This window comes from Miniopterus natalensis, chromosome 19 (genome assembly GCF_054644295.1).
Source record: "Miniopterus natalensis isolate mMinNat1 chromosome 19, mMinNat1.hap1, whole genome shotgun sequence".
Lineage (NCBI taxonomy): Eukaryota > Metazoa > Chordata > Mammalia > Chiroptera > Miniopteridae > Miniopterus > Miniopterus natalensis.
The window spans coordinates 12031825-12058644 of NC_142099.1; the positions used below are offsets into that span (position 1 = coordinate 12031825).

General features: G+C 46.2%; 2 protein-coding genes across 7 annotated transcripts in view; both read right to left on the reverse strand.

Annotated features, from left to right (window-relative positions):
* Positions 1-241: 241 nt before the first annotated feature.
* On the reverse strand, positions 242-14844 carry TARS2 (threonyl-tRNA synthetase 2, mitochondrial). Of its 2 annotated transcripts, XM_016215574.2 has the most exons (18): positions 14739-14844; positions 14249-14445; positions 13818-13941; positions 12648-12772; positions 11741-11858; positions 11561-11625; positions 11222-11300; positions 9205-9351; positions 8928-9026; positions 8430-8647; positions 7791-7953; positions 7432-7569; positions 7194-7271; positions 3205-3305; positions 2904-3005; positions 2650-2722; positions 1932-2046; positions 248-1049 (listed from the first exon to the last, which is right to left on the reverse strand). In XM_016215574.2, the coding sequence occupies exons 1-18, from the start codon at positions 14811-14813 to the stop codon at positions 901-903; spliced, it is 2166 nt and encodes a 721-aa protein (XP_016071060.1). In that variant the 5' UTR covers positions 14814-14844; the 3' UTR covers positions 248-900. The 2 variants fall into 2 exon arrangements, with proteins under 2 accessions (XP_016071062.1, XP_016071060.1); XM_016215576.2 differs by lacking the exons at positions 7791-7953; positions 8430-8647 and having other exon boundaries at positions 242-1049.
* Positions 14845-20445: 5601 nt separating this feature from the next.
* The window catches only part of RPRD2 (regulation of nuclear pre-mRNA domain containing 2), a 57990-nt gene continuing 51615 nt past the window's right edge, over positions 20446-26820 (reverse strand). For 3 of the 5 annotated variants that reach the window (XM_087827829.1, XM_087827827.1, XM_087827826.1), the window contains one exon: positions 20446-26563. In XM_087827829.1, coding sequence (XP_087683955.1) covers positions 23796-26563 — 2768 coding nt within the window. In that variant the 3' untranslated portion in view covers positions 20446-23795. The remainder of the gene's footprint in view (positions 26564-26820) is intronic. The other 2 variants (XM_087827831.1, XM_087827830.1) reach the window with 1 other exon arrangement.

The following is a 26820-nucleotide window of genomic DNA, read 5'->3' on the forward strand; positions in this document are numbered from 1 at the left end:
TGCCTCATCTTCTGTCTGCACGTGAGGGGAAGCGCCCACCTGCTGACCTGGGGCTGGGGGGACGGCACGAAGGTGGTCAGACTGGGGACCAGAAGGTGGTCAGACTGGGGACCAGTACGCCTATCCCAGGGGCTCCCCGACCACTGAGAGGCTGGGCTGCCCCTTTTAAATTTTTTCTATTTTTTATTATTTATTTTTTTAATCCTCATCCAAGGACATTGTCTCCCTTGCTTTTCAGAGAGAGGAGAGAGAGAAACAGCAGTGTGAGAGACACATCGATTAGTTGCCTCCCACACCCTGACCAGGGCCTGGGACTGAGCCTGCCACCAAGGCACATGCCCTTGGCCAGAATCAAGCCCGGGACCCAGCAGTCCCTGGTCTAATGCTTTAACCACTGAGCAAACAGCCAGGGCAAGTTTTTAAAAATTGATTTTAGAGAGGAAGGAAGAAAGAGAAATTTGTTGTTCAACTTATTTATGCATTCGTTGGTTGATTCTTATGTGCCCTGACTGGGACTCAAACTTGCAAACTTTCGGTGCACAGGGTGATGCTCCAACCAACAGAGCCACACCAGCCAGGCCTGGGTTGTCCCTTTTCAATTTCCCCTATACCCTGGGACAAAAGAGGGAGACAGAGTCAAAACCTTTTTTATCCCCATCAGGAGTCAGAGATGAAGACACAACCCCAGTGGCTTCAAGTTTATTATTTTTAGTTTCACTCTCCTCACATGCAAACAGCTGTAGCTTCCCCTAGACCAAATCTCTCTTCAGGAGAGTAGTTCAGGCCTCCGTACAAGTTCTAAAGGGTCTGGGTATTCCAGACTCTCAGTTAGGTTGGCCTCTCCCATGTTCAGACAGGCTGATGGCTCCTGCAGGTCTCTGTCACATTAATATACAAAGCTCAGAAAATTTCTTCAGCATTTGGGACCCTGGAGTTCTGCAGCTCCTGCAGCCGCCCCACAGCCTCTGTCAAGTCCCGTTCTCCAAGTCGACGATTATCTCGAGTCCGAACGTTCACTGTCCTCCTGCTCTGTTCTTTCTGGCCAACCACTGCAAGAAGAGGGGACATTTGGGTATCTCAGGGCAAATTTATCCACATGGGATATCTCCCTTTGCTATGCAGAAATTGAAGAGACCTAAATCTTTAGAAAGGGTGACAGCAGAGCCAAGATATGGCTCAGGGAAGGATATATTTAGCTATTCCTTGCTCTTCAGTTCCTTGCCCCTGCTGAGGAGATAAGAAAATGCTTCAGGCATTCTCCTGTATGTCTTATCACTTCTAGTCAGGAGCCCAGGGGTCAGAGATGGTAGGGTGAGCCAGAGCAAGAAAAAAAAAATCAAGCTGACCCAAAGAGGAAGAGTGTGAGTGTGTGTGTGCACGCGCACGCACGTGAGAACATTAGAGAAAGTGGAGGTGGCAGCAGTGGCAGACACATGCGAGTCCAGGGACTGTGGGGCAGCTTGTTCCAAGTGCTGGCAGCACGAGTGGGTGTGAAACTGGAGAACCAGGCAGCAGCTGAGGAGTTTCTGCTCCTTGCTTTCCAGACAGAGCTCTGAACCTTGGAAAATGAAAAAAGGAACGGGCAGGGCTACACTTTTCTCCTCAAGGCCTTTCTCCTCATCTGGCAGGGCTGACTCCATCTAAGTCTAGAATAAACAAAGCTGGCTAATTAATGCCTTATTAACCCTTCCTGTCCTCTTCTCTCTGACTCGCCCTTGGTTAATCAACCTAACAGACACCAAGAGCTACAGTAAGGGCCAGAAGGTAGTAGGTGTTGGGGGACGGAAACTAGCGTCCGAATGGCTCAGGCATTGTGAATCCTGGCTCCTATCCAGCTCACGAGTTGAGCCCCAATTAAGCCAAATATGCAGATGACCAAACTTAATATGAAAGAACAGTGTACAGGGCAGGCGCTTGACCTGGTCATTTACCAAACTGAAAATTGTAGTTGGCGAGCTGAGCCCGGCGGACTCTCCGGCTAAGGGTCAGTTTGGAGTCAGCGTCCAGGTCACCGACCAGTCCTCCAGCCCGCAGGCTCTGCTGTGCCTGGAACAGAGATTTGGTGACAGGAAATTAATTTAATGGAAGGCTGAGGAGCTAGAACAGTCTGATATCAACCTTCCTCCAACCCCCCCCCCCCCCCTTTCCTCCTTCCCCTGCCTCAAGGCTCTGTGGTTCTCACAGACATCTCCTCCTCACTGTCTCCACACTGAGGCCCTGCCCTAGCCCCCTGCAGCTCCTCTGCCTGCCTCCTATGGAGCCCAGCCTGCCAGCGATTCCCTGGACTGCTTGCCTCTAGCCACCACTCTACCCAACCAGCTGCTTGGCTCTGGGACAGCCCATATCCTTGTTTCTCTCTAGAAAGGAAAAAGAAAACCAGCATTTATCCAACCCCCTTTTGTGCCAAGTGCTCTGTTGTCAGCATTTCATGTATGTTGGTTTGTTTAATTTTCATACATCTCCACCAGGCAGGGATCCGTTTCATTCCTCAGATGTGGAGTTTCCAGCATACAGGCCAGCAGCCATTGGAGCCCAGTCTTGTGGTTCCAAGTGTCGTGCCCCTCCCCTGCCCTGGTGGTCTCTTCCTATGCACTGCTCATGTCCCCTATTAGTCTTGCTTTGGCCCTGTCTTAACCCCCAACTCCTCACCTCCCTGGCATAGTCCTCCTGCTCAGTCCCCACAGGGATGACCATCACCTGGAATGGGGACAGCCACAGCGGCCTAGTTGGGAGAGAACAGGGGAGGGCAAATTACTTACTTATTCTGGCTCTGACTATGAGTGTGGCTGCAGCGAGCAGACTGGAGAAAGAAATGGAAGCTGGAGTCTGAAGGGAGCCAGGATCTGGGGCATGTACTATCTGATTTGAGGGTCAGAACCAAAGCCTGGAGCCAGGGGTCTCACCATTTTCCCCCACAGCTCTCTGCCAGCACTCCCAACATCCTTTCCACAGAACCCAGGACCGCTCGGTGAATGAGGACTGGACGCTCCACGGCCCCGGCCTGCCTTGGGGGAAAAGGGAGGTGGGTGGAACGAGGAAGCGGCACCAACTGTGTAATCAAGCTCACCCTCCAGTCCTCAGTATTCGGGCCCAGCAGGGGAGGGTGTGGAGGATTCGGTTATTTTTAGAGTCAAAGGTAGAAGAAGTTGATCTCCACCTATTCCATGGACAGCCAAGGGAAAAGGGGCTGGCAAGGTTCTGTACCCCTTGTACTGCAGGTCAAATCTCAGGGGCAGCTGGAAGTCAAGCTGGATTGTCCCACACTGATGGAGCCGACCTAGGGCATCATGGAGGTGCACGTCAATCTGGAGGGGACAGATGGGAGGGTGTGAGAGAAACCAGAACCAGTATCCTCCATTACCTGTGCCGCCCGCCTTTCTACCTACCCATGTCCCAGGCTGCTCTGAGAGACATGTCCCCCAGCTGTATCATACTCTACTTCATTCAGTGGGGACGCTGCCAGTGACTCTCAGTGGCTCTTCCCACTTAATAATGGTACCATAATATTAGGGGACATCAACAGGCACATGAATGACCCATCCATACCCTGGCCTCTCAATTCCTTGAGCTCATCTTAGAGACCTTCACCCACACCCACGCTATAGCTATCCTGTCATTGCCCAGAATGGCTGTACCTCTGAAACAGTCCACCCTGCTTTGCTTACCATCTCTTGGTTCTCTAGCACTGAGTTATTCCTATGAATAGCTCTTCAGTGTGTAGGTTCTTAATACCTTTCTCTTCCCATTCACAGGCCCCTCCCGCCTTTGATTCTTCCCTATGCAGCTGTAACCACTTTCCCAGGTTCCCTGTATCATTGTTCCTCTGTCATGCCCACATGGTAAACCCCACCCTGGTGGCACCCTCCCCTCCCACCTCCTCGGCACTGTAACAGAACTGCTCAGTGTGGCCCAACATGGCACAGGCCACACAGATGCAAAAATAGACTGATGCCACCATGCAAGTCCTTGTTTCGCACCTCAGCTGGACTCTTGCTGCTGTCCCTAATTCTTTCGCTGCTTTAATCAGCTCTGTGTCCTGTTCTCCTCAAGGATTTTCAAGCTTTCTCCTCTCTCTTCATAGTTTCACTACCCTCACTGACAAGTCTCCTCTCCCCCATTCCCATCTCACCCAATGATCCTTTTCCCTATTTCACGGAAAATTCAGATAATATCGTGAGATGGGGAAATGTCTCAACTTCTGTCACCATACCTATAAACTTCCTTGCATGCACCTCCAGCCTTTCTTTATGCTCCCAAAACAATGGCAAAGGTTGTCCCTTCCGTGAAGGGCTCTCAAAACCACCCTTCTAGTCTTCTCAGGAACTTCTCCTACTGAAACCCCTTCGACAACTTCAACTTCTCTCTGACCCAAACAGGCATACTCTCCTTAAAGCACTTAAACATTTTCAAGTCTCTCCCTTCATAAACATCTTTTTTTGACTACTCAGGCCCTTAGTAACTCTCTTTTGCCTCTGTAAAAGCCAAAGTTCTTGAAAGAGTTATGTTCATTCACTCACTTCTGACTCCACCCCCACTCTCCACTTTACCAAAAATGGTCCTGCAAAACCTAACAGCCTTGAGCTCCGCCTTTGCTCTAGTCTTTCTAGAAACCCAGCTTTGCTCTTATCGGTGCCGGACAGCATCCCCAAGGGGCAGGTGCAGTGCAATTCATGATGACCAATAAACTGGACCTGGCAATGTGGCTTTCTTGCTCGTTCAGTTTCCTGCTCTGCCCTGTTTGCTCTGCCTCTTCTTGGGTTGCATGAAGCAGCAAGTTTTTAGCAACGTGCTTTGCTGGCAAATGCTCTTACCAGAGATCTGAGGCTGCACCAAAGATCATCGCACTTCCAGTTAAGCAGAACGTTCCTGGCCCAAGCTTTGTTAGAGGACAGCTGCCACTGCCTCTTGTATTCGCTCATCTTTGTCAGCTCCTATCCTGTTACAATGAATATTTTCCCAGTCTTGCTATTCTCCTTGCTTCATGTTGCCACACAGACAAAAAGGTCCTCGATGCAAAGGGTTCAGAGTTTACCTCTGCTGAGGTCTAGCGTGAATAAATTAAGCACTAATCAACAGAACACTGAAATTCACTGATTGTATTGAAACACAGGGGTGGGCAAAAGTAGGTTTACAGTTGTTCGTGTGGAAAAGAATACAATAATGAATAAATAATACAAGAATAAATTCTGTGTTTCGCATACTGAGCTGTAAACCTACTTGAGAAACAGAGTTTATTCTTGCTTTATTAATTATTGTATTCAAAAGTGGATACAACTATAAACCTACTTTTGCCCTGTCCTGTATACTCTTTGATATTCCTCCTGAAGAAACCATATTGTTGGGCCTTGTTTAATGAATTCAAGATTACTATGGAACATATAATAATGAAACCTGCTTGCCCAGTCTGTGAAAAGCTTGTATCCACAGCATTTCCTGTACAAGCAGACTTGCACCAACAGTTGCAGTTTAACATCCAGCAAAGTTATATATAAGTAAACATTATTAGTAGCTGGTACTTCTGCTAGGGGTTGTTAATTCCAGGTGTGAATTTACATAAATGTATCTTAATGGAAAAATAACATTTTCCTGGTATGTTAAATCAAATCTTTAAAAAAGTTTTCAAGAAAATTTTACTCTTCTGGGTTGTTAATGTTTAAGGAAATTTGTATTTTGTGAAAAATGTATCAATTTTTTTAGATGCTGCTGTGCCTTTATCATGAAGTACATTTATTTCTCACAACTGTAAAAACAGCTCTAAAATTTGTTTCAACCTAATTGGTAACCTGAGTTTATACCTGGCATGAGTTCATTAAGGTAATATTGACATCTGTGGATTCAGTATATTTTGAGACAGTATTTTTTACCATTCATGAATTCTGGTTGATGATTTAAACAAAAGCACTTCCTACTGTATTTGATTTCAAATTGCTATTAAATTGCTTTTGTGCTGCCTTGTTAGAACAGATTTATTTTGGATGTGCCATTATAAGAACAATTCTATAGTGTCTTATGCTATGACCTTCCAAAATTTTATTTCCATAATTACTTCTGTGGATTTGAGTATTTATAAAAGGCTCAGCTGTATGCTTGTTAGCCAACTGGGTAAGTATCTGGGATCTCCTAGCTGTTTTACATCAGATAGCAGTAGCCATACAACTGTCCTTTCCAAGACCCATTGAATAATATTCCTCAGATAGGAAACCCTTTTTTACAAGTTTGTGGACACACAGGCTATTAGTATTATTATAGTTTACAGAATTACCTACTAGATCAGATTCTTGAGTACCAATTTTCTTGGTTTCTTAGGCTTAAATTTTCATAGACAACTGCAGCAGTGAAGATGCCTTTTGAAAGGAAGGTAACTGAAGACTGAACACATGACTATACTTAATGTCTGTTCTGAAATAATAATGGAGACTACAGATTATATACCCATCAAATCTGATTTAAAAGGTTATGTGGAAAGGTTTGTAGGTAAGGTAATTGATTGGGAATGGGGCTGGAGGGGGCGTTTTGGGGGAATAGTGTACATTTCAATTTCATAATGCATGTATAAATTTGAGGGAATTGGATACATTATGCATCTGTATTTCAGTTGTATAATATGTTAAGTCCTCTTTGTTGAGCTTAAAATTTTTTTAATCTGTATTACTGTTGCATGATTGGAAATGTTTAAAACATTGCAAAAGTTTTAGTAATATAATGGTTTTTATAACCAATTTTCTTCTGTCTGCATGTAATTTAGATTTCTCAAATACATTCATTGGTAACTTAAAAACAAACAAACAAAAAACCTAACAGCCTTTTTACTAAATCCAGCAGACACTTTTCAGTTCTTTTTTCTCCCTGACTTCTTTCACTTCTTCCAACTCGCCATGTGAGTTTTCACCCTTCCCCCCACAGCCTCTGCCTAAACTGTTCCCTCCTGAAACACCTTTCACTTGGCCAACAATTATGTTTCTGACTGGAAAGAGTCCTGCAGGAAGCCTTTCCTGACCCACCTGAGTAGCAAGCTCCCTTAGCACCTACAATCCTACAGTCCTTACTAGACCATAAGTCCCATGGGGGCAGGAACTGAATTGCTTTTCTTTATATTCTACAGAAGTTAAAAAATATTTCATTTTCTCTATTAAATATTTAATAAAACAACAAAAAAAGAATAAATAAAACTCTATCCAAAGTCTCCAGCTTACCTTAGGCCCATAGAAGGCACCATCTCCAGGGTTGAAATCCCAGGGTTCTCCAAATTCTTCCAGGGCCTGGTGAAGGACCTTTAGAGGGAATGAGACAAGAGAGGACTTTATGAGCAACATATCCCTCCCACAAATGACCCTCTCAGCATATATCTCTACTGAGGACCCTGACTCCCACCTGTCTCCCCTTTCATTGGAGAGTGGTATATCCACCTCTGATTCCCTACTACCTGCTTACCTGCTCAGCTTGGTCCCAAAGACAAGGCTCTCCCAGGAAGCCAGACGGCCGGGTAGACAGTGCTAAGCGGAAGGAGAATCCAAGGACAGCATAGACAGAGCGGAGGAAATCAAGGCAGCCTCGGATCTCTGCTTCTAGCTGGGGGAGGAAGAAAGGGTGGATGAGCTGTGTGCTAGCTAGAACTCTGGGGTGATGGCAGTTTGGGTAAACACAGGGCAAAAACACAGAGGAAAGTTGGGGATAGCACACAGCTGAACTGTAATATATAAAGAGGGCAACTGAGGGTCAGGACTGTTGGTGGTTCACAGGGAGAATGGAAGGTGGTTAGAAATGCCCTGGTGGAGCTGGGGAAGGGCCACCTGGTCCGGTGCACAGAAGATGTGAGCGTCGTCCTGCTGGAAGCAGCGTAGGCGGGTCAGCCCTCCCAGACTGCCAGAGGCCTCGGCCCTGTGAAGAGCCCCAAAGTCTGCCAGTCGCAGGGGCAGCTCTCGCCAGGATCTGGGCCGGTGGGCGAACATCAGGCTGAGATTGGGGTGGGAAGGGGTCAGTGCCACAGGGAAAACTAGCTCCTGAAGACTGCTCCTCTGCCCATTCGGTGTGTTTCCTTTCCCTGAACCATCAGCTAAGGACCTCTTTGGCCTTGGCATGCCCTCCCTGAGTCCTGTCAATCTCTGCTCATTGCCATCAGAGCCCTGCATGGCTCAAAGGGAATTTCTCAGTAACAACAGACACCATATACTGTGCACCTGGTCTGTGATATGCACTGAGTTGGAAGCAGAACCTCAGACAGCAACTCCAAACTCTTGATGTTACACATAAGGACATAGCTTGGAGTGGTACAATGATCTCAAATTCACATGGTTAGCTAGAGGGCAGACTCAAGACTCAAATCAGGTGCCCCAATACTCTTCCAAGGTGCTTCATATTACTTAACATTTAGCAGCCTGGGTGCCCAGCCTCAGCCCTGGGAGGCCCCAGGCCTTCTGGCTCCAGCTCACCAGTGTGCAGGGCAGTTCATGGGCTTGAGGGCGAGTGTGTCTGTGGGATGGCTGGTAGAGTGGTCACTCTGGGAGCTGGTGGGCTTGTCAGAGCCTGGGGACTGCAGGGCAAACATGTCTTCCTGATAATGCTCCCAGTGCCCTGACAGTTCCCAGAGTTTTGTAGAAAACAGTGTGGGCGTTTTTACTTCTGAGAAACCACGGTGGGTGTACTCGGCCTGCAAAGGAGGGTACAGACATGGAAGGTCAAAGTGACTGGGGGAGAAGGGAGGGTGGCAGCTATGTGATTCTCTTGGGTCCTCAGGTCATGCCGATCAGAGGCACAACCTAAGTACCATATTAACTCTGGAGACCACACTCCCCCACTGTAGACCACACATTCCTAGCGTCTTAATAAAAATCACCAGCACTTTACAGTATCTATGTTTAGCACTTGGCTTCTTTTAGGCCCTTAGGCCCTCCCTGGTCTTCCTTCCCCCAGACTTGGGTGCCCCTTACCCTGATAAAAGACACCAGGGCATTATACACTCTTGTTCCCCGAGGCAGGAAGAAGCAGCTCCCAGGACTCAGTTCATGGAAGAAGAAGAGCTCCTGTTCCTGGGGTGAGGAATGGCGTAGTCACTTCAAGGGGGACGCGGGGGATTTGGAACCCAGAAGAAATAATGATGGAGTTGCTCAGTCTGTTGGATTCTGAATCTTCTCCCAAATTCACAATAAGGTTCCTTCATTTCATTCCAACCTTTACCATCAGCCCCCATTTCCCTAATCTCTGTACCTTCCCAATGCGCCGGTGGTCCCGTAGCTCTGCTTCCTTCCTCCATTCTTCCCAGGCCCTCAGCCCCTCTGCTGTAGGGAAGGAGATCCCTGATACTCTCTGCAGAGTCTCTGGGGCACCTGAAGACTTCCATAAGGATGACGAGTTCTGTAGGAAGACACAGGGAGTCAAAAAGATGGAGAGGGGCCCAGCCGGTGTAGCTCAGTGGTTGAGCATCAACCTATAATCCAGGAGATGCGGTTTGATTCCTGGTCAGGGCACATGTCTGGGTTGCAGGCTCGATCCCCAGTAGGAGGTGTGCAGGAGGCAGCCAATCAATGACTCTCTCATCACTGATGTTTCTATCTCCCTCCCTCTCTCTTCCTCTCTCTGAAATCAATTAAGACATATTAAAAAAAAAAAACACACACACACACAAAAAAGAGCCCTAGCCAGTTTGGCTCAGTGGTTATAGAGTGTAGGCCCCCGGACTGAAGGGTCCCGGGTTTGATTCCAGCCAAGGGCATGTACCTTGGTTGCAGGCTCAATTCCTGGCCCCAGTTGGTGAGTGAGCCAGAGGCAACCAATTGATGTGTCTCTCTCACATTGATGTTTCTCTCCCTCACTCCCCTTTCCACTCTCTCTGAAAGAAAAGCAATGGAAAAAATACCCTCAGGTAAGGATTAAAAAGAATAAATTAAAAAAAAAAAAAAAGATGGAGAAGGCTGAAGCCTCTCAACCTCTCTTGCAAACCTCAAATGATACTCTCAGTGTAAGCATCACAGGTACGCACTACTTTTCCCACCATCAACACTGGCTGATCCTCCAGACAACGCCTTGTGATGTTTATAGCCTTGGAGGTGCCTGAGTCTTGATTTCTACATAGGTCCTGCTCAGGCCTAACCTTATCCTGAGGATTCTCACTACTACTGCCCTGCCAGTACCCCTGTCTTTAGTTCCTTCCCCTTCTAATCGATGACGACTCAGGGGATTGATTAACCTGAAGATCTGGTCAAATGTCATCCTATCCATCCCCTTATCAATCTTCCATACAGCTGCAAGAAAACTCAATCTCCCACATTGTTTCCCATCCCTGGCCACATGAAATCAAATGACTCTGCTTGCTCTTTCCTTGAACAATAGTACTAACAAGAAACAGCCTGCTCAAAATAGATTCCGTGACATGGAGACATGGATCAGACTGATGAATCTCAGAGGGAAGGTGGGGGTGGGTGGGGAAAGATTAACCAAAGAATTTACATGCATATATGCATAGCCCATGGACACAGACAATAGTGTGGTGAAGGCCTGGGGAGGGGGGTGGGTATAGAGTGGAAGGGGTCAATGGGGAAAAAAGGGGACATCTGTAATATTTTGAACAAACAAAAGAAATACACAAGAAAAATAATTTTAAAAAGAAAAAAAAGAAACAGCTTGCATTTTATAGCACTTTTAACTTTCCCTCAAACACTTTCTCCTGCATTAGTTGGTTCTGTCTCTAGATGTGGATTTACTGGTAGGAATTAACAGCCTCATTTAATAGATGGGGAAAACGGGTAAGATTTATCCAAGGCCACACTTCATGAATGGCAGAGCGAGGACGAAGCACAGATGGCTGTTTTCAATCCAGAGCCTTTTGTTCTACATGTCTGCCTTTCCCCTCACTCTCTGCTCCCATACCATCTAATAACTCACTTTGCCCAGAAACAGTATTTTCATAAAAGACATGCCCTTGACTTAGAGTGCCTGTCAAATGGTATTCCACACCCTCTATTCACAGACTTCCCTACATGACCTTGTCTAGCCTGTCCATGCCCTCTCCCTCCACCTCCTTTAGCATTTATATCCAACTATGGAATTTGAGTTGGCTTCTGGGCACTGCCATCAGACTCAAAGTTTCCAGAAGGCAGGGCCTAAGTATCCTCTCCTTCTGGATTCCCTGCTTAGCTACAGAGGAGCTGAGAGAATTATCTTCCCATTCCCGGGCCCACCCCAGTGAAAGCAGGAGTCTAAACCTAACCCTGTAATCACAACTGACCGTGAGCAGCTTCAGTCCTCCAATCTGTCCAGTATGCCGAAGGTGGGGGCCCCGGCAAAGATCAACCAACATGCCACACCTGGGAGAGAGAAGGGGCCAGTTAGTGGTTTCCAGATACTTGAGCTTTTAGTTTTCTCCCTCTCATGGCCTTTAGCTGACAGAGAGAGGAAGCAGAGAAAACTGTTCTACAGAGAGAGCAATGGGAGAGAAAAATCAATTCCTGCTCCCATTTCTGGAACAACAGATAAGCTTCTGTCTTCTTTCCCTTGTCCCATTTCTGGCCTTTGTCCGTAAGTGCATCCCCACCTCCCCATTTCCCTCCATCTTGACAACTCTCACCCATACACTGTTGCTGTTGGACCTGTCACTTTGTCCTCAATCAGACGAAGCTTAAAGGGGTTATCCTGGAAGAAGGGACAAGTGAAGACAAGTCTTTATCTCCCCAAAGATGTCCTGGGAGAGAGCCACCTCTTCCCTCATGCCTCTGATCGTCCTCCTAAAACTGCATTTCCAACCCACCTTGAAGAGCCGGCGAAGCTGATCCCGGGAGGCCTCTAGCCTCCGGAACGGCTGAGCAGCAGCTGCAAGTTCCTGGCAAATTCGCTCCAAAACAGGCAGCTCTGAGCCCCGGACAGTCCTGGGAGGAGGAGAATTGGTTGGTTTGCATCCTCTAAGAAGCATCACCTGGGTGACATACCTGTTGTCTGGGGGGGGGGGGGGAATCCTGCCCTCCAGAAACATCTAGAATTATTTTCTCTTAGACAACCTAACAGAAAACAAAAGTAGGAAATCAGGTGCAAATTTTATAGCTAAAGTAAGTGCTCTATGCATGAAATTAAAAGTTGAGTGCAGGCCATCTGGATGGACAAAATTAAAGCAACAGTAATGAAAAATGCAGTAAAAGTAGAATTCCTAAAGGCTGGAGAAGATAAGTTTCAGGCAGAATTAGAGACAGAAGAGAAGGAACATGGACAATTGGAGAATATGGTACCAAAATAACAGTTCAGGCCTGGAGGCCTTTCCCCCAGCCTGCTCCTCCAAATTGAACATGCCCAAGGCCCCAGAAAAGGGCCTCAGAAACCACCCAAATAAAAGGGTATGAACTTTCAGTTAGAAGGTGAATAAGGTCTGAGGAGCCAACGCATAGCATGGTGACTGTAGTTGATAACTCTGTATTGTGTAGCTGAAATTTGCTAAGAGTAGATCTTCAGTGTTCTCACCAGAAAAAGAAAAAAAATAGGTGAGGTGATGGATTAATGAACTAGGTTATGGAAATCCTTTCACAATGTATACAAATATCAAATTATCACATTGTATTTAAAAATATTACAATTTTGTTAGTTATACCTCAAAAAAACCTAGGGAGGAAAAAGGTGAAGTCTCTAAAAAAGAAACCATCATTCTCCTCCTTCCCTGCACTACTCACCGTTCCTTTCCGAGGAAGAAATCATGGTAGAAGCCACATTCTGTGCTGGGACCTCGGCAGAGGATAGCACCTAGGAGCTGCTCAGCTGCTGCCCCCAGGACGTGGCTGCTGGAGTGCCAGAACACCTGGATCCACAAGGAAGAAGTTCATGAGTTCGTAAGCTTCTCCTGCAACCCCTAGCTCTCACATTCTCTTCTCCAAGGAGCTGTTGTGAAACCAGTACGGCTCTTCTACGAATAACTTTCATATAATGGAGGTAGTGACAACTACATAGTGAAAAGGAAAAAAACTGAATAGAAAAGAAAGCAGAGGGAACAGTACACAGAAGAGAGTACCCCCCAGCCCTACTCCTCGGGGCCTCCAGTTGTAGGTGGCCAGTCAGTCTTCCTTTGCTCTCCTGTAACATCTCCTTTTAGAGCTTCAGAGTAAACTACTTTGTTAAGACTGATTCTTTTTTTTAATATATCTTTATTAATTTCAGAGAGAGGAAAGGAGAGGCAGAGAGAGAGAAACATCAATGATGAGAGTGCCATTGATTGAGCCCGCAACCCGGGCATGTGCCTTGACCAGGAATCGAACCCCAATCACCTGGATCCCAGGTTGACGCTCAACCACTGAGCCACGCCCGGCTGGGCAAGACTGATTCTTAAAGGCTGTGCTTAGTCTTTTAGTCCTTTTTTCCCTCCCCACATGAGGAATCCAGTGTGACACAACCACTGCTTTAGGACTTGGTCACCATTTATACACAGGTGACATGAGAACTCAATTTTTCTGCATCCTAATACATGAGATCTACATTACCTAAGCTGACATGAAGAGCACAAAACGGGGCGGAGGCCAGGGTGTACATGCAGTTGTGGAAGCCACGTCAGAATTAAGCTACAGATAACTTATAATGGGTGTCTCGATGGCATCCTTCTATTTTCAACTTATTACCTCTCCCTTTCACTAGCACAAATGATGTCTGCTTATAATACACCTAGGCTAAGTAAAAACTTTCATCTTAAGTTTCCAGCTTAGCTAGAAATAGTCAAGACAAGCAATCTGTGGTAGGTTTCCCTCCCAAGTGGAAATGGAGAAACTGAGGCAAAAGAAATAAACGTTAGAAACACCCACTTAAATAAATATCTCTTAGTTTAGTAGCCAGTGTATTTGCGATAAGAAACTTACTGCTTTCCCCTCTGCAGAATCAAATGTCAGAAATCTGAGGTCAGCATCTGTCTCCAAAGGCCGCTCCAGATCATAAGGTTCTCCATTCACTTCAGCAGCCACTGCAGTATTTGCCAGGGTTGAACTTCAGAGGGGGGCGGGGGGGGGGGTTAAAGAAAAAGACAGGGTTACAATCCACAGGGAAAAAGAGGGACTAATCTCTTAGCAACTCCAAACTTGCAAAGGGGAAATGTGTTATAGAAACAATAGAGCCTATTGTTTCTCCTTGCTCCTCCCCCCAAGGATAATAGAGGAAGGACTCTGAAACCAACGCAGATAAAAACGAATCCCTAGGAAAAGCTATCTTGATGGGCTGGAACAGAAACAAGCAGTTTTCTTTCTCTGCTCAGGTCCAGAGGAAGTAGAGGTAGAGGAATGAATGGGCCTGGTACCTGATCTGCTGGGCTAGTTGGTAAGGAGTTGTGTTCCATGCCACAGCCTCCACTTTCTGGCCTCCGGAAAGTGCTATCTTAATAGTCCGGCGTTCCTTCTGTGCCAGGCTTGCCAACCTCTTGACCTGAGCAGCCCATAGCTCCTCAAAAAGGCCAAGCCGCTCTACCAACCAGTGTGGAGGGGTGGGCACAGCTGCCTGGAGGGAAAGATGTTAGGAGATAACACAGGTTCCATCAGTTATTCTTGGGACTGGGGATAGTGGGAGATGAGGGGTTTTGTGTCCCTGGTTCTAATCTCTAGTATTTAAGAGGAATGGGCGCTACAGGCCCCTACGTTAGGAGTCCTACGCTCCCCAGGCTGTTGACCCCAGGAAAAAGTGCATCAAAAGGCTAGGGTAGCCGGATCTGAGGAGCCAGGGCAGGCACAGGGGGGAAGGGGTCAGGCTGGGTTACACCTTGGGCTTTGGGCTGGTTCGGAATTCTGGGGTACCTCACGCGCCGTGTGCAGCCCGCAGGCTTGTAACCCTGGGAGCCGGAGCTGTCGCCACCTCTGATACAGCCCCATGTTCGTTCAGACCGGTGCCTACATCCTCAAATGAGCGCCTCGTCTCCTTCACCAGGTTCCTCATTGGCTTCTGGCCCAGTAATACCCATGCCTATTGGTTACTGCAGCTGCCACTCTAGCCTGGAACCACCTCCAGGAACTGCGAAGACGTACACCCCACACAGCAACAGCAGCGACGTGGGTGGTTCCGGATGACCGGAAGACCTACACTGTGACACCGGCAATCCCGAGACCTGCAGTTTCAGCCCAAAGTAGTAGTAAGGTGTCCTGCGGCTTTGAGGGCAGGAGCAGGAAAACTCTAGAGTGAGAGTGGGAGAAAAACGGCCCAGAAAGGGTAGTTAGTAATTTCTATTTAACCATAAGGTTTTCTGTTTGTTTACACAGTCTTTGCTGGAAGGTAGAAAAACACTTAAGAGTATAGATTTGGGAAACAAAGAGACCTAGTGTAAATCCTGGAGCTGCCTGCCATTCACTATGTAATTCTGGGTAAATGATTTAATTTCTTCTATGCTTCAGTTTTCCCATCTATGAAATGGGAATAATAGTATCACTCCCAATTGTTTATGTTAATTTTATGTAAATCATCTAACATACTGCATTGTGCATGGTAATGGGCATCAAGAGCTACAATTAGAATAAATATAAGCTTTAAGGGCTGGAGCAGAGAATCTGCTGAGGGCACTTCTTGGGAGCCCATACTAATGGTGCTTATTAAGAGGGACCTAGGAGACTCTAAATCTTAGATGAGTAGGTAAGATGAAGGTAAGTGATTTAAAGCCAAACAGTTAAGTGCTGATGCTGGATTTAATCCAAGTCTTGTACTCTTCTACCACACCAGACTTACACCAGTAATAGAGTTTACTCCCAATATACTCCCCCATCACTTCAGAAAGAGCGCCCTGACCCTGGAATCTTGGCTCTCTGCTTCCTCTGCAAGACCTTTGCCTCTCATTCCCATTCTAGCTCTCAGCTTCATCCTTTCTCTTCCCTCGCCATGCTATTTCTAGGACACAGGACTAGGTATACTTGATTTATTTTACACAGTAAAAACAAAAACACGGTCAGATTTTAGTAAAGTGGGAAGGGAACTGGACTTGGGGCCAGCTGTGAGGTTCTCAGTGATTCCCATTAGTGCCCTCACCTGGGAGTGGGGGTGGTTAAAGTTGGTTCTCAAGTTTCCAGCAGTGATGGAATCAAGGGTTGTGAAGGAAGAGCTGTCAGAGAAAGCTGTTTAATCTACGTTTCCGGAGGCCAGAGGTTCTGTCTGGGAAATACAGCAGTTGATCTGAGTCACAGGCACCACTCTGGATCTTGGCTCCATCTTCTTACATGTTAGACACCCTGAAATACAAAAACAAACAAGACTGTGGAAGAGGAATATTACATGTATGTGTCGGGGAAAAGGCAGTGAGAATTTTTAAATGGCATTCACAAAGTATGACAGCAGGCAGAGTTCTTTCCATGGCTCTGCACCCAAAGGGACGGAAGTGTTACATTGCAGGCAACAAAATGGTAGGTGCTGAATTATTACTGAATTAAGAATGTGTCAATCACTGTATTGACTTGAAACTCCAAAGATACAGACACACATTCTTTAATCATTCTACCTTGTCCTTTTTTGTGCGGATAGTAGAGGGATGGTGGAATAAGTATTGTTGTGGCAGCTTCCTGCGCTCATCCCTCAAACATGTAGACTACTCCCTGTGTGCAATGCACTGAGCTGTGTGGTCAGGGGGTGCCGATCAATCAACTGCTTCATCATCGCCTATGTAACTCGTGTTGCAGTGGAGGAAGGAATGTCAAGTTATCCCATTCCTCTCCTTGTAACAAGCCAGCCAGCAAAAGCAAGCTAGCTAAGGCCAGTTCATTAACTCTGGCGGCTTCTACAACTTCTGAATTGTGCCTGGTATGTTTCAGCCTCACGGAATTTTAACCGGTTAGCCTGCCTGGGAAACATCCCTAAAGCTGCTCTTACCTTCCACCCAGAATATCACTGAACACCTACTATATACCAGGTGCTGCCTTCACTATCTTATTTAATTCCTAGAATAACCCTGACTAGTAGCTCTCCTTATGCTCCCTTTATAACATGGAAATTGACCCTCAGAGAAACCCTGGCCTCTGAAACCAAAGCCTGTTGTAGGCCATGCTCTGCTGCCTCCCCCATACCAGGACGGTCAGAGAGCATCACGTTGGGTAGCACTTCTCTGCTTACTCTCCAGGTTCACTACTTGGAGACTTTGGGGCCAAAAAGGCCCTTAATATAGGTTGGAGAGAGAGGTCCAAAAAAAAAAAAAGCCAAGAACAGAGGCATCTTACCAAATTTTATCTAGCAGACTAACGATAAGGAAAAAGATATGTTAATAATGCCAGATTTCACATAAGTCTAGGGAAAAGGGAATCTTTAGTAAAGGGTATCCTACACCCTTAATCAAGCTTTGGGAAATCCTCACTTTTCAAATAGACACCCTAAAGTTAGCTAAAGATTTGGGGGGTATTGTTATAATCTTAAACTACACATATAAACTATATATAAATTATATATAATCTTAAACTATATAAGAATGCTCTCCACTGAAGGTAAAAGTCCATTTTCCACCTGTCATCAGATCAACACATACCTCCAAATCTATCTTAGCTCTTACAAGCAAAATTTCCCTGCATCAAAGAGAAAGGAAATATACTGGAGGTAAAAAGGAGAAATTTAAGAAGGTAAAAATATATAAATGTTTACATCATTAACACCAAATTGCTTTTGAGGCTCACAGAACTAGCCAAGTGGCTAGAGGTAAGTAGATGGTGTGGGGAGATAAGGTTTATTAAAATGTTTTTTCCCTTAGTATTAAAGAGCTAGGGTGAGGCCACACTTTTTACTTTAACATTGCTTTAAGATGCCACAGAAAAAGTCCAGCTAGATTTGCTGAGTAAATAAAGAGGGGGAAGCTTCCTATTAGGAGCATGGGGACAAGTTGAGCTTTGCTTTTTGAAAACAAAGCCTTGGGCGCACCTAAAACCCGACTTCCCTTCCCCAAGACATCTCCCAAGTCTGTAGAAGAGAAACAAGGAAACAGCCACCTCTACCCCCACCCCACCCTCGGCTTTTAAATGACCCTGATTTGTCTGGTCAAGGCTAAGGGGAAAACATAGGGAAGTCTCCCAAACACAGGAGCCAGTGCAGGGATGTCAACTTAAGTTTGATGATGAAAAACAAAGGAAAGAGCTAAGAAGGTCCTAGATACACCTATAGAAGGCAATATACAACTAAGGCCCACTACCCAATAACCAAGATTTCAAATTAACCCTTCACTAATCTCTATTGCTCTTGACAATGAAGATACGGGACCTTAAATGTAGGCGCAAAGGATTCCCAACCGGGGAGGGCGAAACTGAAGCACAGGATGCTGCCCATCTCCTTTCTTCCTTTGCCTTCCAACTGAAATACCACAAGAAAAATGTAAGAAGTTTCAAGTCCTCTCTTTTCCACAAATTACTCTGCAAAGGACTTGAGTAATTCTCAAAAAATAAGTGGAGCCCTGATCGAGTGACTCGGTTGATTGGAGCGTCGTCCTGTGCACCAAAGGTTGTGGGTTTGATTCCTGGTCAGGGCACATACCTAGGTTGTGGGTTCAATCCCCCGTCAGGGTGCGTACGGGAGGCTACTGATCTGTTTCTCATATCAATGTTTCTCTCTCTCTCTCAAATCAATAAACGTCCTCGGGTGACGATTTTTTTTTCTTTTTTAAAGCAGGAAACATAACAAGTAAAAAGAAAAATAAGGAAGTTGCTGGAACATCGAATTTGCTATGAACCCCAACAGGTCCAGGGTGGACTGGTTTGGCCAACACCCCTTTGAGTCAAACACAAAAAGCTGCAGCCTGTATTTGTGTTTTCTGTTGGCACCGCTCACTGGCCTGTCCACCCACATCTGTATTCTCAACTTCTGACTCTTGCTACAGTGAGCACAAAGGGAAAGGAAAAAATAAAGGAACCAAAGGTAACCGCAGTATCATTTTCTAAACAGATCTCAGGCTTCTGATCCCCTTCCTCTCAGACTTGTAATGAAACATAAGATTTCTCCTGTCCTCTCCCAGCAGTCAGTCAGAAATGTGTGGTTTTATATTGCACTTGGGTCGCTCTTTTCCCATGAAACACGGGCCTCTCTCCCCTACATGGGGGAAGGGAGAACAGGATGTTTACTTAGGAGCCGGTATCTCACTTGTGTCCCTCTAGCAGCTTTGTCTATGCGGCCTCAGTGAGTTATTACTCAGCAATTGTGAGCAGCAGCTGACTGGACTTGTCTATACAGTTACTCATAAACAAGTATGAGAAAACACCCCAACACCCTAAATCCATTCGGGGTGTTTGTGTTACTATGCCTACATACATAAGGGGGTAACTCATCCCTCCTATACCAGATTGGCTTACAGACAATTTAAGGGGAAGAATCCATTTCCAACGTGTCCAGAAAGGCCAATGAAAAAGTCTAAAAGCTATTGCTTCCTTGGGGGTGGAGACAAAAATCAGGTGGGCAAGTTAAGGTCCCAAGAGGGGACAGGTAAAAAGGTGAGCCGGTTCCAGCGGTACATCCCACCTGCTGGGTGTGCTCCCAGGCCGCTGCTGTTTCTGAATTTTTGGTGACGTGTGTAGCTTTGCGGAACCAAGGCTGCTATTTAGAGACTCTATGCTGCCAGTGACCCAGGCCTGATCTGGATGCCGTGCCTCTCTCTACCCTGAAAGCCAACATTCCACTTGCTAAGCCTCCCTGGGTTATGAAAAAGGATGGGGCAAGAGAAAAGGATCGTGTGGTTTCTGTAGATTGCCAATATGCAGCACAAAAGGCAGACCTGGGCAAAGGGACGGCCAGGAGGGTCCGTCACCTCCCTCAACTCTGCCTGCTTCAAAATGCTTCTTTGCTCATAATTCTACAATTTTTTGAAGACATACACAAATAATTACCCATACAGCACAGCCCACTTCACTGCCCGCCACTCCCTGAACATCCTTCATCTCACCCCACCCATCACCCCTTTCCAAAACTGAATTACACAAAGGATCAAACGAACCCCACAAGGCCATGCATTTCTTAGAGGCTTAGATTGCCTCCGGCGACACCAAGTGCAGAAGTCAAAGGGGACAGCTGGACAAGATCAATGTGAGCGGGGAAGAGTCAACCACACAACAAAGGAAACCATCCTTTATTGAACTGGAAAACAAAAACATAATATTGGAGACAAACAGACTTAAAAAACGAAAGGAATGGCTGGAAGAGGAAGGTGCAAGTGGTCACAAGGAAGGGACGAGATGGGTGGCCAGTGGTATCTTTGTGCGCCTCGGAAATGAGCAGGCACACCCGCCATCCCCTCTACCCCACGCACTCTCAGACCGAACGCCAATCCAATCAGATCTTCAGAGGTACATCCGGGCTTTTCCTTCTGCATTCTGTAGCTGGTTTCACCTTTAGCCCTGGACAGTCATGTGGGGTCTTTGCTGGGGAAAATTTAGGTTTTCCAACCGCAGGCCTGCACCGCCAAGCAGCAATTTCAGCTCCTGGAGGTTTCCTCCTCTTTGCACTCACCAGAGAAGCCGGGGGCCCTTGGTTAAAGCCCCAAATCTCAAAGAAAAATGTCAAACCTTTAGAACTAGTTATTTTATTAAGTGATACACATTTCAAAAGGATTTCATTGTTGTTGCCTCTAAAGCATGTACTTGTTTTGTTTTCCACACTGAACACGTGAGAATATCAATCCAACATATCTAATTTTAATCTTAACAGGCACCCCCGCCCATTCAAAAAAGGGGTAGGGGAGGAAAAGGGGGAAAAGCAGTAATTTACAGCAGCTTCAAAACAATAACAGCTGAGGCTTAATTCTGCATCAACCAGTAATTTCAGGATAGTGAATATTCTGCAATGAGGAAGTTTAGCATATTCACATTATCTAGATAGGTTCGCTGTACCACATATATCACAAACATTGTATTCCTGGGACCGGAAAGAACAGAAGTTCTACTCTCCGATCATTTTACCCTCCCTGGAATCAAACCAAATTCTACTCTCAACATCTGGGAGAGCAGAGGAAGCAGGGAGGCCTCTCATCTAACTCACTGAAGAGTAAACTTACAAAATACTTAAGGACCCATTTCTGATGCTGTACCAGTTTTAGGCGGTACCAGTGTATCCGCAACCCACCAATTCTCTGTCTGTGATTTTACAGTGAGCACCAAGGACCTTGGTAACAACTTCGCATATTCTGCTTTCATGAGAATCATGTCCTTTCCAAGACACACTATGTTATGCTTTCTTTAAAAAATATCTTGTTTATTTTTTTTAAACTTGGGGTGAAATACAAAAGTCAGAGCATGGGCATGGAGTTTTAAATCACAGACACAGAAAGAATAAAACCCCTTTGTTTCATGTTATGAATACCAGAATTGTCGTTTCACTATATCACATATGTACACTGTCGTCTTCCTTTACTGTGGACAGATTTCCTTAAAGTTAACAGCTGACAGTCATATACAAATCCTCACTTCCATCCTGAAACAAGCGTTGAGGATTCGGTGGCTTAAAAAACAGCCCACACACAAAAAATCCACCCCTAAAAAGTCCATCTTTAAAACTGTACAAGGTTTTCCTTTCACGTATTAGCTGTCATACTTTTGAGGACAATTACTCTGCCCCAACATTCAGGAAGCCACTTTCCTGACATCCCCACATTTTCTTATAAAACCAACTGGTGAGAGAGCCTTTTCAAGTAAACACTACTTTTAGCTTAAACAAGAGCAGCAGAAAGAATTCACATTCTTTTATTCTAGAATGAAAACATCCCACTTAATTTCTGGGGGGGAAAAAAAATTCTATTTCAGTTGAGTCAAATAGAACTCCTCCCCCTACTTATACTTTCCCCTAAACAAATGTCTGAGGACTCAATGTACTATACTGTTTCTTTGCTTTGCTACACTATATACCCCATCCCACTTACAAGGTAATGGTATCATGCATTTTTGTGGGGAGAGCCACAGGGCAGAGAGGCTTGAGAGGGTCAAAGAAAGAAAGAAAACAGTTAGTTGGCTTAGGACCAGAAATGCATTAGGGAGATGAATGACTTGCAGCACCCTAACCACAATACACATAGTGAGCCCGAATAAATAACACGGAATAAATTACACAAAACTCCCAAACTATGACACACGCCTGGTTTAAGGTGCTCTTTATCTGAAAAGCGAGTTTATTCTGAGACTAAGAATCACCTACTGCCACTACATTGCCCTCTCCCCCACCTTCCATTATTTCACTGCAGGAATCCAAAGCAATCCCCATACTTCTTATAGTTAGTTCTATATTAACTTGGAAGAAAATATGAAACTTACTAGGATTCTCTAAAACGCTCAACACATATTGTTTTACTCACCTAGCTGGAGGTTACCTGTGTGTGTACCTTAGGGTAAGACACTAAACAAAAAATAGTAATGCAACATTTGCTTTTCAGTGTCCCTAAGATATAAAGATCTAAACACTCAAAGTACGGTGATTGTCTTTTTCCCAGTACTTGCTGTAGAAACACAAATAAGAAGCCTTTCAGGGAGAATAAAAGAACTTTCTCATGTGAAATTACTAAGAGCAGAAACATCCTACTGGGAGTGGGAGTGAGGATAAGGCTTTGAGCCTTGATATGTGATGGGCTGCTACTGCAGTGGGGTAGATCTGGATTTCTCAGGTCCTCCAGTTTCTCTGTAAAAATGTCTAGTAATACTCACTCGTTACTAAAACACATCTGAAGAAGTATAACATAAAGATGCTGTTGAACCTTCTTTGAAATACCAAGAATGGGGTGAATACAGGAGGAGGGCAAGGGGAAAGGAAAGACAAAGAAAATTAATTCCCTTTCCCTAGTAGTTAACCTTTGCTGAAATATACCAACAAATACCACTTACGTTAGGGAGGCACCATGGTAAAAATGTCTACTTCTTACATTAAAAAGCACAGGGATAATATTACAGCTGCACCTTTAAAATAACTGTCAACTGTAGTGACTTACTTTCTGGCCACAGCAGAAGTGAAAACTGAGAGAGCAAGCCAAAGAAGGCAGGCAGGGAGAGCTTGGTGCAAGACAAGCGGAACTATCTCAAAAGCGTTTTCCATTCTCTCGTTCATGAAGGATGGGCAGGTCACACACACTGCTAACAGTTCCTCTCTCTAACGCTCTATATTGTAGTTACTCCTTATTTTAACCTCAAAATATATTCAGCCTGCTCTCTTTCGTTCCAAAAATAGAGAGGACAAATTTTTACTAGGCCAGAACGAGGTTTGTGTCTCCTTAAAGTTACTGCCTTTGGAAGAAGAGGCTGCCCCCCCTCTTTTTTTAAATTAAGATTTTAGGAGAAAGGTAAAGAACTCAACTTCAACATGCTTTTAAAAACAAACAAAACAGAACAGCTTGACAGGTCCAAGGTCTTCCACATTTCCTCCCTTGCAACATCTCCTGGCTGTCAGCAGGGCAGAGCACACGGGGAAGGGAGCCATGCTGGTCCCAGCAGTGAACTTAGCTGAAGAAAGGGGACAGGAACCCTTCCATCGACTACTAATAAGCCAAACCCAAAATAACATCCCAACATTGCACATTATCATCTGTACTGGTGGAAGTTTTATTTCAAATGTAATAATACTCTTCAATAGATGGGATCATATAAGATTTTTTTTTCCTCCCGTCCTTCAAACTCCCAGCCAAAGGAAGTGGCTTTGGTTGTGTTTCTTTGCCTGCCCCGCCCCCCCTTTAAATACAAACAACTCGGGGAAGGTAGGTAAGTGCAGTGGGAAGGACGGGATGGAACAGTGAAATGTAAGCATATGACTTTTCACTTTGGAAGGGAGGCCCTTGGTCATTAAAAAAAATAAATCAAAGGAGGGAAACAAAAACAATAATAAACCAACTCCTACTTCCAATGCTCTCTAGACTGTTCAAAATGCCTTTCCCTTGGTTTCCATCAGTACCCGGGAGGGAAGAATGGGCGTTTTGGTGCAAAGAACGGAGGGCACCTAACAAAAGGCGGCCTGGGTCTCTTTAAGCTGTGGAACGGGTCTCTGCCGAGAAAAGGTTCCCTAGGCCGAAAGTCTGGCCGGGGATTCCGCAAAATCATACCACTCCGGTTGATGGTGTCTCTGTGTGAGGGACCCAAGGGGAGGCCACTGCTGCTGTTGCTGCCTCCCCCACCTCCTCCATGGGCTGGAACCAGGTGCTCCAGAGAATGGGAGGGTAGGCTCAGGCTCTCACGTACATGGCTAAGGCCAGGGCCGTTGAGGTCCCGTTGGGTGGGGCCCCCATGGTCCCTGGGTCCTGGGAGCACCCCAAAATGATCAGCCAAGGTCCCTTGAAGGAGGGAACTATGGTCCTTGGGAAATACTGCCACTGCCCCTGCCACTCCATGCTCTGCCAGTGGTGGGGCAGGGAAGGGTACAACCCCAGAGTGGTCAACAGGGGTAGGAGGGGGTGGAGTAGAAAAGGGAACACCACTCCCACCACTGCTATGTTCCCCAGGGGGTGGAGGGGGTGGGGTGGGGAAGGGTACTCCGCTGTGCTCTCCAGGAGGAGGGGGTGGGGCAGCATGGGCCAAGGCTGCCTCCTTTGTGAAGGGGTTCGAAAGATCCACAGAGGGTAGATGAGTGGGTGCATCTCGAGAGAAGATACCACCATGATCCTTAGGAGGGGCAGGTGGGGCAGATGACGGCCCCACTGGCTCTCTTTGGAAGGGTGCCCCATGTTCCAAGGGGGATGGGGGAAGATGATGCTCAAATGTTGAGTTGAAACTGTTGGAACGAAAGCTGCCGACGCTTTCCTGAAATTGGGGTGCCCGTTCCTTGTATGGTGCTGCTTTAAAGCCAGTGAGGCCTCCGCTGCCCCCACCCCCAAGGGATGCCAACTCAGAGGCACTTGAAGGGCCATTGTCAAAAGAGCTGCCTGAGGTGCTCAGATCAAACCAACCCACCCTTGAAGCCTCACGCCCATGTCCTCTATTTCCCTTCCCAGGAACTCGGACGGACTCTACGGTCTGTATTGGCTCCCCAGACATCCTCCTATTGGATGCATTATGATAACCCAAGGTTTCTATGGGGGCCCCCTTTTCTTCAGTGCTGTCAGGCAAGTCTAAGCAGGAGGAGGAGACGCGGGTTTCTATGCGGTGGTAGTGCTCTTCTTGCTGCTGCTGCTCAGTGACGGTCAAGCTGGGCTGGGTGAGGTTTGAGAGACTGACACCGTCACTTGAAGTGCCCTTGCTGGGGGCCTGGGCAAAATGCTTATCATCGGAGGGCTTTCGTGAGGCGTTTTTAAGCATATTCTTAAACTCAATCGTCGACGTGGTGGAAATGGTGGAGGCCAGGACTTTCTCCACGCCTGATGTGGGTGGAAGGCCCGTGGGAGCAGCAAGGGTATTCTGCGGAGAGAAAAGGGAACGATGTGGGACTTGGTGAGGAGAGTCTGGGTACTGCTTCTGTGGCAAAGTAAGATGCCCAGTGGTAGATTGAGACAAGCTATTGTGGTTGGAGTCGGGGGTGAAAAATGAATCATTCTTACTCGGTGACGGTGACCGGTTAGACCCAGGTTCATTCCCTCTTATGTTGAAGGCACCAAACAGCCCAGGGGAAGGTGAGAGAAGGTCACAGTTCTCACTAGAGTCCAGGAGGGCCCTTACAGATGGAGGGAAGGCAGACTTTACCCCAAATTCTTGGGCTCTGTGACTGTAACTGGACAGGATTGGCTGGTACTCGGTGGTATCAGAAAGCTTGCTGGATTTCAGGATAGACTTGGCTGGTTTCTTCTCTAGGTTCATCATGGCAGAGGGTGGAGGCCCTGAATAATCAAAATCTCGGTAATCCTCATCTTCCTGGAAAGAAGTATCTGGATAGAACTTTTCCTGTGAAGAGTCCATCAGGGAAGATGGTCTCTCCATTCCATCAGAAGGCTGCTTATAGGGTGATTCACTGCCCAGGCCAAAAGGTCGATATGTAGATACAGAATTGGAGAGCTCCCGGGGGTAGCTTTCCTCTCTCCCAGGGGGTGGTGATCTTGTACTGCTGGGTGTTGAAGAACCAGGGCTAATGATCTTAGAAAGCAGGGACATGGTATCTACACTGCTGGATGTGGGCTTGTCCATCATCTCATCTTGGGTGGGCGTCCCGCTGCGTTCATCCCGCACAGGGGTTCCATCAATGTTGTCGACTGAAGTGCTAGTAGGGCCACGCTGGAAGTCTGAGGGATGGCTTTCTGCTGGGGCACTGGACCCCAAACTGCTCAGGATTGGGATGTTTAAATTTAAGCCACTGAAACCAGGATTACCTTTTAGGAAGTTATGGATCTTCATTTCCAGGCTTGGGGAGGTGGACTCGGACTCCAGCTTTGGCTTGGAGATCTCTGAAGATTGGCACATGGCAACTTCAGTAGGTGGGGCAGCAGGGCCAGTACTGTGGGTGCCTGTAAACCCCAGAGAGGTGGACGGTAGCTTGAAAGTAGTGCTTGGAAGCCCTGGGCTTTGCCCAATTGAGGCCTTGCTGACTGAAGTTGAAGAGACTTCAGATGTTGATGAATTAGGAGAATAGTTGAAGCTTTTGGGAATAAAGGATTGGGTATTGGAGGGCAGATTTCTTCCTTTTATATTAGAGACTGTGGTGGTGTTGGCAGGGGAAGCTGAAGTACTCTGGGATGCAGCTTCACTGGCTGGAACTGGGTTCCCAGTAACACTCTGAAGTAAAGATGACAGGCCTGTAGAAACAAAGATTAGAGGAGTTAAAAAGAACAACTCCCTACTTTACAATAAAAACAATTTAGGCTAACTGGATAGTCTCAATCATTCCAGTGGGAACCAGACAGACATTAAAATATGAGGCCAAAGGGAATCCTGACCAAGTAAGCAATTGCTAAATGTCACAGAAAACACTGGACTTATTTGTCAATATAAAGAGAACAAATCACTGAAATGTTTCTAGTACAGTCGTGAACAAGTCCAAAATGGCACAATA

What these genes read in the sequence shown, in the direction of transcription:
- TARS2 (XM_016215574.2), bottom strand. Translation starts at nt 14,813, where the DNA reads ATGGGGCTGTATCAGAGGTGGCGACAGCTCCGGCTCCCAGGGTTACAA. An exon ending in TTCTTCCTCGGAAAGGAACG is followed by an intron (nt 11,859 to 12,647) that starts GTGAGTAGTGCA and finishes TCCTCCTCCCAG; the next exon opens with GACTGTCCGGGGCTCAGAGC. An exon ending in GAGAGCTGTGGGGGAAAATG is followed by an intron (nt 2,723 to 2,903) that starts GTGAGACCCCTG and finishes TCTCCCAACTAG; the next exon opens with GCCGCTGTGGCTGTCCCCAT.